Here is a 13,514-nt window from a genome sequence, read left to right as displayed (position 1 = left end):
TTTCAGAAAGCAAGCGCGTTTATCCACAGTGGAGAGAGAGCGCGTGCACGTTTGCCAGGTTGACAAAGATAAGTAGCACACTTAGCAGATATTTCCGTATTGTGCAAGTGTGAAGCTCTGTTTCGGGGATTACGTCTCTTTATATCAGGCAACCCAGTTGTGTTCCTCTGCGGCCAGATTAAACCTTGTTGTAGCCTATATATGCTCTGTTCATTCTTTTTTAGAAACCTCGCACTTTTCTATTCAATTTTAAATGTTGTAAAATTTTAAACAAATTAAGCATGGTCCACTGCTGCACACGTGCCACAATATCGATACAGGGCCAGCTGTATCGATACTCGTATCGTCAAATCTCTGTGATGATACATCGTCGTATCGATATTTTGAACACAGCACTAGTAAGTTGCAAGATTTCTGTATGCACATTTATTGTGATTTCAAAAGATTCAACTGCAAGAAGACGAAATATAACTCACTTCTGCACTCGCGCACTGTTTTCTGCGCTGTGCACTCACACACACAAAGCGCACGCACAAAAGCCGCCTCTTTTATACGTGGACACTGGACTGAGCTCTCTTTCTCGCGTTCTTACACATTCGAATGGACAAATACACATGGAATTATATCAAAATATCCCATAAATACAATCGGTTATGTCTTAAGTGAACGTAAAAGAGTTGAGAAAGAAAACAAGGGTGTATTGGATCCATGCATTGACAGCAGCCGCTACCGCCAGTCATTATAATGTTAATCAAAGAACAAAAGAAAAGAAAATCAGTGATCTTGACTAAATCACTTTTGTAATCTCAGTTTATATTGTATTTGCCTATTGTTCGGCGCTGACTACTAGGGCTGTAGCTATCGATTATTTTAGCAATAGAGTATTCTACAGATTATTCCATTGATTAATCGAGTAATCTGATAAGAAGTATTTTTTTTTATTAAAGAGCAATACTAAATATACAAGAGATAATAAGATAGATCTCTTAAAATAAACAACTAATTTGTTTTCTTTTTAGAAAAATGTTAATTTTTATTGCTGAAATTGCATAATAACCGTGAAAACTAAACTCATTTAATGTATTTAATTGCCAAATTACATTCAAAATGCAAATACAAATATCAATAAAATAAATAAATAAAAATACAAAAAAATCAATTTCACATTACTTTAAAAATGGTAAACAGTACAAACTAAAACTAAGGCATAAATCAAAATAATAGTAATAAAAAAAATAATAATAATACCTAAACATTGCATTTATGTCGTGCAACTTAACTTTCAAGTTTCAGCCTAACTAAAGCTCAAGCGTGACATAAGCCTTTACTGTCTTCTTGGAAAGCTTTGTGGCTTTTGTGAGAGGCAAAAATCAGTGGACAGGAAAGTAACTTGGAACAAAAACAAGAGACCATACACAATTTTTAAACACATTTTTCTGCAACATGAAATTATAGTTATTTGGAAAATAAACCCTCTTAAATGTCCCTATATGACATCTTTTGAGTCAAATTCTTACATTTAATCAGTCAATTAGAATAACACAAAATAATGATCTTTAAAAAAGCATCATGTTACCCCTTTAAAAATGAAAAAATACTTTAAATGTGAAATTAAAACCGCCAGCAGGTGGCAGCAAGTCACTGTTAAGAAGTGATTCATTGCAATTGAACCAAATCATTTAAACGGTTGATTCATAGACTTAGGTAGACGATATTATCGGATATCGCAATATTTTTAAAGGCAGTTATCGATAAGATATTTTTGACATATCACCCAGCCCTAGTCTCGTCTGTATCTTTGGTCAAGCAAGGTTGCTTTGCGCATCATCCTCAGGGTGGCATCATGGCCATATTTGCCTTCCATCTGCTCCAAGATGACGCACTTCAGGTCGGCTGTGAGTTTGGCATCCTGCTCTGACTTCTCCAGCACACCTTCCAGGTGGGCCAACATTGGTGAAAGTGAGGAAACAGTAACTTGGTTTTCTCCAGAGAGAATATATGTAAACTCCGCTACAGGCTTCAACCCGCTGTTAACCGCTTCCAGAACACTTATGTCCTGCCATGTAAGCTGCGGGAGCGGGTGGCGGCTTTTGTCCTGAGAAAACACCCGTTTGATGGCTTGCACCTGCTCCAAGAGTCTCTCCACCATTCGCTGTCTGGAGCCACATCATGTTGCACAGTCCTGTCATGAAAACATATTGAGTGAGCCTCTGCTCACTCAAGCCATCTCCGCATACTCTAGGCCGCCACTCACTCTAGGCCTCCGGCCTCCGCTCACTCAAGGCTGCAGTGTGTGAGGCTGTTTCGTTGTGAAAGCGAAACTACTTTGTTTGGCCTTCCAAAAGAGGACACGACTAGAAATCAGTAGTTAAGTTGTATTTACAACACTGTTCCAGAACAGTTTAACCCAAATATTCATTAGCAAAACGAGTAAGAAAGCTTGGAGGCACGGCATACACCTTGATGTCAAATAAAATAAATAAATGACACAAGGTTTAAATAAAGTAAAAATCAGCAAACAATGTGGAACCAATTAAATAAGAAACGAATGTTTAAAAAAACTTCTAAAATCACCTGATAAAAGGCAAAAGTCTAAAATATTTAGCCAAAATATTGCCAAACAGGCGTTTTTGCATCTCGTTTCGAAACTAAATCATCCGCGATCGTAGACCGATGAGCTTTGTAAAAATCGACGCGTTTCAGAAAGGCGGGGCATAGAGGAGAAACAATAATGTACAGTATGTGGAAAATAATGTGTTTTTTTAACCTTAAACCGCATAAACACATTTCATTACACCAAATACACAAAATAATGTTCTTTTTAGCAGCATCATATGACCCCTTCAAGTAATTATAGCCTAGTAGCTATTCAGACTTCTAAATAATTTTACAATGCGCACATTTAGCCTCCCATGTGGTGAGCACACAATATCAGATCAGCTTAACATGTAAAATCCGTGTATCATTCGTTCAATTAATTTTCAATGAAGAATCCGCTAATCTGAAAAACAAAAAGCAACTTATTTCATTATTTCTTTACCAAAAAACAACGACTTGATATTCATATTTCCGTTTCTATGCACAAATTAAAATGGGGAATAAGAATAATGATTACGAAATGAGTTTGATTTTGATATTTCATATTCTTATTCCCCATTTTTAATTTGTGCATAAAAACAAAAATATGGATATCAAGTCGTTATTTGTTTTTTTGTTTTGATTTTGTAAAGAAATAATGAAATAAGTTTAAAAAATTTTCAGATTGTGGATTCTTAATTAAAAATTAATTGAACGAATAATACATGGATTGTGCAAGTCATTTATGTTTGTCTGTGCGTCTGATCGCACGCTTGCATTGCTGTTTAATATGAACATTTATGGTTTTACGTGTAGGAACTAGGGCTGGGCGATAGGGCTGTGTATCACTCCTATCTATCTATCTATCTATCTATCTATCTATCTATCTATCGTTTCTTTTTGCAAGAAAAAACATGACCGACCACACCAGTGTGGTCTTCGACCCCAGAGCGTTAACAATAGTGACAGTTATAAAGTTTCACGCAGTTTAAGATTTAGTTTGTTGTAATAGAAACTTTAGAGCTGTTGAATAATATAGATGAAGCAGCAAATAATAAGGGACACTTTTTTCAACAAAATGTATGTTAGATAATTGTGTAGTTGATCAAACATAATTAATACTTCTCCTTATAGAAACATGGGATTTGTGTCTATAATGTTTCAAAAATAATATTTTGAATATCAGTGTAACTCATAAAGTTTCAGGAAAGTATAATTTATAAAATTGCATCAAAAGGAACAAAATTTTGTATAGAAATTGTCTTTACTCTGCTACAACAGGGTTCACTTTTATGTACTTTCACGTATCTCTTTTTTTTCCAAGTTACTGACAAATGAACTGTTTTTGCTTTTACTTTAGAGTTTATTGAAGAAAGTGAGGAGAACGAAGAATTAAATGAAGTTCAGGAGAAAAATCATGTCAAAACTGGAGAAAAACATTTGAGTTGCCCTCAAACCAAACAGAAAGATTTAAAGAAAAGAGGAGCCAAGAAATCTTTCACCTGCACTCAGTGTGGAAAGAGTTTGACGAGCAAATATAATCTTGATGTTCACTTGAGAGTTCATACTGGAGAGAAACCATTCACTTGTGATCAGTGCGGGAAGTGTTTCACACAATCGTTAAGCCTTAAGGTACACATGAAAATCCACACTGGAGAGAAACAGTACAAGTGTTCACAGTGTGACAAGAGATTCAGTCGGTCAGGAGACCTGAAGAAACACAAGGTAGTCCACACTGGAGAGAAACCGCACACATGTGATCAGTGCGGGAAGAGTTTCTCACAAAAAGGAAACCTTATGACACATATGAGAGTTCATACAGGAGAGAAACTGTTCATATGTAATCAATGTGGAAAGAGTTTTGCACACTTCGCAAACCTTAAGGATCACATGAACAGCCACACTGGAGAGAAACCTTATAAGTGTTCACACTGTGACAAGAGATTCACTCGGTCAGGACACCTGAAGAAACACAAAGTAGTCCACACTGGAGAGAAACCGCACACATGTGATCAGTGCGGGAAGAGTTTCGCACGAAAAGGAAGCCTTATGACACATATGAAAGTTCATACAGGAGAGAAACTGTACACATGTAATCTTTGTGGAAAGAGTTTGAAATGCAAATATAGTCTTGATGGTCACATGAGAGTTCATACTGGTGGAGACCTGAAAAAACACGAGAGGATCCACACTGGAGAGAAACCTTATAAGTGTTCACACTGCAACAAGAGATTCGATAGGTCAGGAGACCTGAAAAAACACGAGAGGATCCACATTGGAGTGAAACCTTATAAGTGTTCACACTGCAACAAGAGATTCAGTCATTCATCAAGTCTGAAAACACATGAGAGGATCCACACTGGAGTGAAACCTTATAAGTGTTCACACTGCAACAAGAGATTCAATCATTCATCAAGTCTGAAAACACATGAGAGGATCCACACTGGAGAGAAGCCGTATCACTGCACTTCATGTGGGAAGTGTTTCAATCGTTCATCTGCTCTACACAGTCATACAAAAAGCATTCACAGTAACTAGATCATCTACAGATCCAGCACTTTTAGATCTGATGCTGCCTTCTCATCAAACTTGAAACAATAATGCATTAAGCAATAGAATATCATCTGGATTAATCTGTTCTAACCAGTCAATACAAGTGATATGACAAAGAAACATTATCTAAAGTTTTCACAGTGAATAAAGTTTATCTTCATCTTCAAAACCAGCAGATTCAACTGTGAGATTCAGTTCAACTCAAAGATGGAGTTCCTCCCCAAACAACAATGTCAAAATGTTTTATTGCGTATCATTTTGCTTTATGATATAAATTATATCATTGTGTTTTCTTATGAGTTTCATATTATGTTCAATTGTCTTATAATTCATGTGTCACATGTAGTGTGCTTACTCTTTCATGAAGGAAAGTAGAAGCTTTTTACACTGTTCTTGTTCAGCAAGCTAAAGAAGAGACTGTAACACTTTAAGAGAGACTGAGATTTATTTTTAAAATTGTTCTTTGTTGTTTTTAAAATGATTGAGTTATTCTTCTGCTTAAGATGTATTTTGGAAATACAGATGCAAGATATACTGTCATGTAGCTTTGTAATTGACCCTTCTTTGCTTCTCTTGTAGGAATGGATACCTAAACCGGTATTAAACGAGCCCTGGGGCTAAATTACAAAAGACCGTAGTATCGATAAGCTCTAATGTTAACTGTTTTACTTTTGGTGCTGGGTATATTAAAAAAACACACAATTTATTATTGGTGCATAAATTTGATCAAGCTAACTGTATATTGCCAAATGTTTCTACATGAGATAATATCGAGACATTCATCACTGGTGTGTTTTTGTTATTTTGCAATCCAGAAGCGATATCTCTCTTCTACTTTAGGTCTGCTTAATCTAATTTTATTTTTGATTGAGTTTGACTTCCAAGGATTATAAAAACGAGATGTTTGAGGTAAAGTGATATTTTAAATAAAATCTGATGTGTCTTGAGGACTTTATGGTCACCGCGTGCGTGTCCATTAAGTCCATGTGACCATAGTAATCCATTATTATAAGTTTACACCACTAATCTATAACAGAACTGGATTACTCACGATGATATAGAAGTGAAGCCACTGCACCGCCATATTCTTATTCCCTAGTGCTCCCATATATTCTATTGAATTAACAGTAAATCGTACCATTTTAATGAGAAAACATCACATAATGGGTCAGCGTTTTTATGTTTAGTATTCCTGTACGGTCTTAGAACGCAAATGTCCTATGCATGTAAATTTGGTTATTTGTTTAATATTGGGAATTTCCCTTGTGTATTAAAGTTACATATCTTATTCATAACAGTAGCGAACATCAGATGAGCATGATGAACATCTCTTATAGTTGGCCTTTATAGTTAGTTAACGGTTGTGATGCTAATGGTCTTTTTTCCGAAGACACTAAACCATTTCTGTAAAATGGTATCAAGTAAATATTGAACAGAAACGTGTCAGTTACATGTAAGAAAGTGTCAGGGAGAGTTGTATGTATTATTTCGGTGATTTTAGTGACTAAACTTACCTGAAAGCAGTGAAAACAACACTGGGAGATGGAGTTTCGCTAGCTACTTGTCAGCTGAGTTGACGCCCCGTTTCCATGGTAACTCCCTCCGCTCCAGTTTAAATGCGACTGGAATGTTCAACGCGCGTGCCCATTAAAACACGTCAAAGTTACCAGCGTTTACAGAAATAGTACATAAAAGTCAGATAAAATGTCCTCAAACTTGATCACGTATTGTTTAAGTGGATAGTAGGCCTACATCAAACTGTAAATTCAATGAGAATATGCAAGCAGTATTGCAAAACATTGTTTGAAGTCAGTTTATATATAGATAGACATACTATAATATAATATAATAGCTTTAAACCATAAACTTATAGTGTAGAAATAAAATTAGGCTGCATTGCAAAAACGCAGTGATTAAAAATAGGCTACATCATATATGAGGCATGATAATTTCACATAAACACATTTAAACACGCAACATGAGCTTATGTTCTATGCATTTTTTAAATATATTTTCAAAATATATTTCAATATATTTAACAGTGTTTCACATATATGTGAATACCTTTCTGTATGGGATGGCAATGTTGTTAATGTTTGTTATTTTAGTTTCGGTAAACTGCACTGTTAAAGAGGGCGATTTTTTACCATTCATCTGAACTGTGTGCATGCATTTTAGACACTTACATTGATCTTCCTCCATCCATGCAACTGCGTCCTTCTATCAACCGAGTTTCCATTTACTTAATCTGCTGAGTGCTCTGGTAATATCAATGGCATGACCCATTTCAGGAGCTGCTAAAATTACCGTTTAAAATTTCACTAAAATATTGAAACGCAGTGATTCAGATAAAAAAAACCAACGCCGGTGATTGACAGTCAAAGCAAAGCTTGGTTGGGGGTGGGCGTGTCAAGATGGCGGAGTGACAAGTTGAACTTTTCACAGGCTCTGATATAATTGTGTAAAAGGCCGTCTATTGGTCTACGGTTATTGCATTTATAATTATTTATTTACTTTAATGCTTTTTGTTACTACATTCGTGTGAATTTTTGCTTTTACAAGACTATTCACTTGCCTTTTTATGCTGCACTTGCTGAAGTGTTATGGCAGGGAAAACTGGAGAACATGCCTATGTTGGACTAGCTTCAGGGGAAGCAGGAGAGGAAACTATTGATACGATGGAGATTGAAGTGTCGTCTGCTAAAGATGTTCGACAGAAGACAATGCCTCACACCCCTCTCAAAAGTCCTGGGCCCAAACGAGTGAAAGCAGTACAGGCGTTCTGTACGCCGCCATCCAAAGTCTCAGTCGTAAGTTTGACCTAAAAATTCGGAATACATTCATGCCTTTGAATTCCAACTGAAAGAGAACACTGATGCAATTGTCAAAATTTCTGAGTCTCTGGATGCCAATACGACGGCGTTGAAAGGCGTTAAGGAGGATGTGGATAATTTGAAATAACAGGTAACTCCGTTACAATGACCTGTTGAAACAGAAATGCGTGGAACATGACCGATACAAACGCAGATGGTGTTTGAGGCTAAATGGGGTTCCAGAAAGAGAAGATGAGGATGCCAGAAGTGTCGTGATTGATATTCTGTCACAGATCGTCCCTCACTCTCCTGAAAAACTGCAGAATACTGTGGACACAGTACAAGGGCGCCAGACCGCGGCAAATCATCATTCAATTTGGCATGAGAATTGTACGTGACATGGTTTGGAGGATGTCAAAAAATGCACCGGTCTGCATGGAGAGAAAAATCCGCTTTAGAGAGGATTTCTGTAAGGATGACAGGGAGGCTCATGTTCGTCTATGGCCTAAAGTTGAGGAGGCAGAGAAGTACCCGGCTGCAGCCTGCAGATCGAGGCGGGGCTGCACGTGTCACCCCACCCACAACGCTTCTCATTGGTTAGTGGCAAAGTAATGACGTAGTTCGAGGTGGGGCTGTATCTGGGGCGGGGCTCCACGTCTCGTCCCGCCTACAACTGTTCTCATTGGTGAGTGGCGTCAAGTCATGACGTCGATTCTAGCGGGTTTTCATTTCTGCTGTTCTTCGCTGCATGATGAGTACCGGCAAGCTACATCTCTTGTCTAATTTGTTTCATTACAATTTTTAATTCTAAAGTGGCGTTTAGTGTGTTGTTAAAAGGAAATGTGAAGTAGTTTAAAAATAAAATCGTGTAACTTTACTCACTCCACCATGTCACGCAAATAACCAGGGCTGTGTTTTCCAAAAGCATCGTAGGCCTAATGCCGCCTTCACATTCTATCGGAAGTTTGATAATTCTCACTTCTGAAGCTCATCGCATTAAAGTTTCGAAATGGGAGGGCGTTCATGTGCAATGTTTACCTAGGAAACTCGTATTTACGATAATTCCGAGAGCACGTGAAGGCAGCATTAGAAACGTTAGTGTGTGTGGTTTTGGTGGGATTATGATTAGGATATAGTGTTCCCAAAATAAGCCCCTTAAAAAGAAATACAGTGGCAAAACTGAACCAGCAGAAGTAATATAGGACAAGTTAATATTAACAATAGCTATACAAAATTATATTGCTTTTCTGTGAATAAAATTATTAAATGTAAAATATTTAGATATTATTATTATTATTATTAATTATACATCTATTAAAATAAACAGTAAACTACATTTAATAATACTAATTCAACAAAAAGTATGATTAAGTTTAACAGTCCTTGAAAGTAGAGCTCGTTTTTTATATTACATACTGTTATGCTGCTATACAGTATATGCACTAGAGTAGGTGCCCAATCCTGCTCCTGGAGGGCCACTGTCCTGCAGAGTTCAGCTCCATCCCCAATTAAACACACCTGAACCAGCCAATCAAGACCTTATTAGGCATACTAGGAACTTCTAGGCAGGTGTGTTGAGGCAAGTTAGAGCTAAATTCTGCAGGACAGTGGACCTCCAGAACCGACTTTGGACACCCCTGCACGAGTAAAAAATAAAACATTTTATGCTAATACCGATTCTCTGTATTTCCTTCTTTTTGCAGATCCTTGTCATTGTCATGCACCCCACCCCTCCATCTCTCTCCTCTTTTTTGTTGTTCTTCACTTTATAACTCAAAGGCTCTTTTAAGAGCCATTTCCCCTTGCAAAAATGCACAAAACCGTGTTAAGCAAGGGGGAATGTGAGCAGTATTTCAAAAACTGCACTAGTGAGTGGTGCCCATTCTGCAATTACACAAAACATGCAATTAATGTTTAAATATTCTATTAATGTGCTGCATGTGAGTAGGTCATTCCATTCTATTAATTGTACTAACTATGCATAGGAGCAGAACCAAATGTGGGACCACATTTTTCAAAGACAACCCAAACTTTGCATACAACTCTGAATGAGAAAGAAATGCATACAGGTTGAAGTTGTTCTTTAACTCAGTGAATTTTATGTGATTTTTGCTTAAATTTAAGTGATTTGTTTGTATCTTTTACTTATGTACAGCTGTCCAGTCGCTATATTTGAATATAGCAATTAATGGTGAATGTTGTTTATATTGATTTTCTGTTTTATTTTAACGCAGGTTCTCAACTGTTGCCTGAAAGTGGTAGAGACCATAGCAAAATCACAGGTGAAATAGTCTATATTTTGTGCTCAAATTACTTAAGCCGCTTAAAGGGATACACCCAAAATGAACATTCTGTCATCATTTACTCACTCTCTACAGCTGTCTGTGCAGCCTAGATATTCATCATTATGGATGTTAAATACTCACCCTCAAGTTGTTCCAAACCAGTATGAGTTTGTCTTTATCTTTTGTGTTTGGAGTTCACACAAAAGATGAAGACAATGACTGGTAACCAAACAGTTGCTGGTCCCCATTGACTTCCATTGTATTGGGTGGGGGGGAAATACTATGGAAGTATTTACAGGTACAGTCATAGACCAAAATTTTCATTTTTGGGTGAACTATCCTTTTAAGCAGCTCCTTGGCTGAAATATACTTACTTTTGTAGATGTGCTTACAGTGGTCAGAATGTTAATACTCTCAGCTGTTGTTGTATTTAGTATTTAACATTCTCAATTTTGCCTTAGGTTAGATTAAAGTATGTTCAATTTTCCATACAGAATGTGAATGTTTTTTCGGCCAATTCATATCAAATTGCAACATGGTCAAACAGGACACTTGAAGAGCACCTTCTACACCTGCCTGTATGTATTATAGTCAGTCATGTTTAATATGAAACCCAGACACACAGTTTCCAAATTTTGGTGATGACCAATATTATTTGTTTTCAAGCTGGATGAAAAGATCGACTGGTTTATCTTCCCAACATGGATACCAGGACATTGGATGGTTTGTGTAAGTAATTCTGAATCTGCTGTTTACCTGGGATAACTTATGTCTGCATCATTTTTAGATACTTTTTGATCTATAAACTGCAGTCGTCTTCTTTCTGTGTATATATTGTGACATATCAACAGATTATGAACCCAGGAGAGCATGACATTTTTTTCCTTGATCCTCTGCACGGATCTTTGTTGCAGTGCAGTTACTGTTTTTTAAGTTATGTTCTTTGTTTTGTCTTTGTCATCTCAGAAACATTGCACAAATCTTGTATCCTGGGCCTTGGCATGAATACTGTGTCAACGATATTACGGTACCAATAATCATTTAAATGAATAACTGTAAAAACACTGCAAATTGTTTTACTTTTTCAAGGTAGTTTGACTCTGTGCATGGCAACATCAACAGGGCCTTCCACAACAACATCTCAGCAACAGCTGTGGTGTCTTTGTCCTGATGGTAAGTTTATAAAGCTGATGTGTTGCTTACTAGATGTTTATCCAGTATATGTATCTTAGCAAATGTATTTGTAATGTTTACCATTTCAGTATTCACTGAGCTTTGTGACAGCAGGGGCCTTTGATTTTACAGAGGTAAGTGAAATATGCAATGGCAAACCCCCATATTATTAAAAGGTAACAGAGTATTTATTTTTTATTTTAGCCTGATGTGCCTTGCATCAGGAGGTGGTGGTGTCTGCTGCTTTTGGAGAATTTCCCCTTGAGGTTTGTTTTCTTTCTTTTTGTTTTTTTTACATTTTTGAACTTACACTCTAATTTTTGCTGTGCTGTCACGATCACATTATACAAACCATTGAAGCTTCAATTATCAAAGACTTAGCTTTTCCTTTGAGTTTGAGAGAACGTTTTATTTACATAATTTAAAAGAATTGCATTACACATACCTGTCCTGTACTACTTTTCATTGCAGGTCTGATGAAGAAAGACGGGCAACAAAAAGACAAATGAGGCATACTGAAAAGAATGTATGAGACATTTAATAAGACATTTTTTTCTTCTCTTACCATATAAAGACTGACTTGTATTTTCTGCTATCCTTTTAGGCACAAAAGGCAAGCATAACTGCTGAGTTGCAACTTTTGGATGTAAGATGTCTTATTTTCTTTTGTGCTGGAATACTGTAATATGCCATTCAAGCAAATGGATTAATCCTTTTATAAATACTTTCCAGTTACCCATGGAGGTCTTGGAGATGATACTCCTTGAAGTAGTGCTACAGGATGGTGATGCTGCCTACATGAATCTGTCTCTTACTTGCAGTTGCTTTAGTGCAGTTGTAAACAAGGCCCTGTTCAGACAGAAGGCACACTATGCATGGCTTGACAGTAAGTGTGTTCAAGTTTAAATGTGTGCAATGAAGTATGCATAAGGCCTCATGAGTATAAGGTTGGCTTTAAGTAATCTTGCTTCTTGCTTTTTCTAAAGCACTGTCATGGCTAACATAATCTTAGATGTGCATATGAAAGAGTTCTGTTTTGTGTGTGTTTTTGGCTACAGGTGTTGTGAACTGGGGAAAATGGAGTGAAACATCAAAGGCTGAATTGCGGGTGCCTTTTGAAATTAAAGAGTGTAAAATATGTAAAACCGTGTTCAAATCCTGCTCAGGTTTTTACGGTAATGGGAAGCGTGGTTGCCTGAGAGGATTCTACGACAGCATAGAGGACACAGACTGCTGTTTCATGTGCCAGTAAAGTGTATAAGAAGGAAGGTTTAATGATTAAAGGAGATTAAGTATTAAAGGAAGAAAGTGTGTAAAGGATGTTAATGTTTAACCAGAGATTTATATGTACAAAAAGATGTGTTATATACAGATTTACAAATTTCACCTTTCTTTATCAGAATTAAAATTGTTTCATACCTAAATAAATAACAAGTAAATAATTGTCTTGGCATGTTATTCATATACAAACAATGCTGGTATTTTTACCATAAGCTTTTCATTATCAAGTAAATCCATAATTTATTAATTTGGTAACAATATGGTTAATTACTTAACATGAACTAATAATGAACTGCACTTATACAGCATTTATTAATCTTTGTTAAAGTTAATCTCAACATTTACTAATACATTATTAATCTTGTTAACATTAGTTAATGCTCTGTGAACTAACATGAACAAACAATAAACAACTGTATTTTCATTAACTAACGTTAACGAAGATTAGCAAATACAGTAACAAATGTATTGCTCATGGTTAGTTCATGTTAGTTATTCAGTATGTGGTTCTTATTAAGTAGGGGTAATTTTTTAGGATTCTATACTTAACCTAAGTCTCTGAGAACCTGACACCTTGTACTTCTGGAGACTCCAGGTAGATTGCAGTTCTGGAAAATGGTGGCGCTGGAGACTAAATGGTTCCTGGTTATTTCACACCTAATTCTTCACCTTAATTCCTAATTCTTATGCAGTTAACATGCATCTTTTCTTCTCCACATGTTTTTGACTGACCCTGCTGACCCACTGAGCATTTTGCTGTCCAATGGTTATGCATTAACTTTGCAATTTCTAGTATTGTATTAGTTTTGAATATTTCTCATGGGCATTTAAT

At 36.4% G+C, this 13,514-nt stretch overlaps 1 protein-coding gene across 2 annotated transcripts in view; it reads left to right on the top strand.

Moving 5' to 3' along the window:
• Positions 1-13,514, top strand: part of LOC107701866 (gastrula zinc finger protein XlCGF57.1-like) — a 40,706-nt gene that overhangs the window by 3,577 nt on the left and 23,615 nt on the right. Inside the window, exons 1-2 of one of the 2 annotated variants that reach the window (XM_016504005.1) lie at positions 4,043-4,413; positions 4,582-4,735. In XM_016504005.1, the coding sequence (XP_016359491.1) occupies positions 4,216-4,413; positions 4,582-4,735 (352 nt within the window). In that variant the 5' untranslated portion in view covers positions 4,043-4,215. Of the gene's footprint in view, positions 1-3,937; positions 4,736-13,514 lie in introns of those variants that run through there. The other variant, XM_016504004.1, reaches the window with a different exon arrangement.

This window comes from Sinocyclocheilus anshuiensis, unplaced genomic scaffold (genome assembly GCF_001515605.1).
Source record: "Sinocyclocheilus anshuiensis isolate Anshui unplaced genomic scaffold, SAMN03320099.WGS_v1.1 scaffold430, whole genome shotgun sequence".
NCBI classification, from domain to species: Eukaryota; Metazoa; Chordata; class Actinopteri; order Cypriniformes; family Cyprinidae; genus Sinocyclocheilus; species Sinocyclocheilus anshuiensis.
Note: the sequence above shows the minus strand (reverse complement) of the source record. Positions and strands in the feature narration are given on the sequence as shown.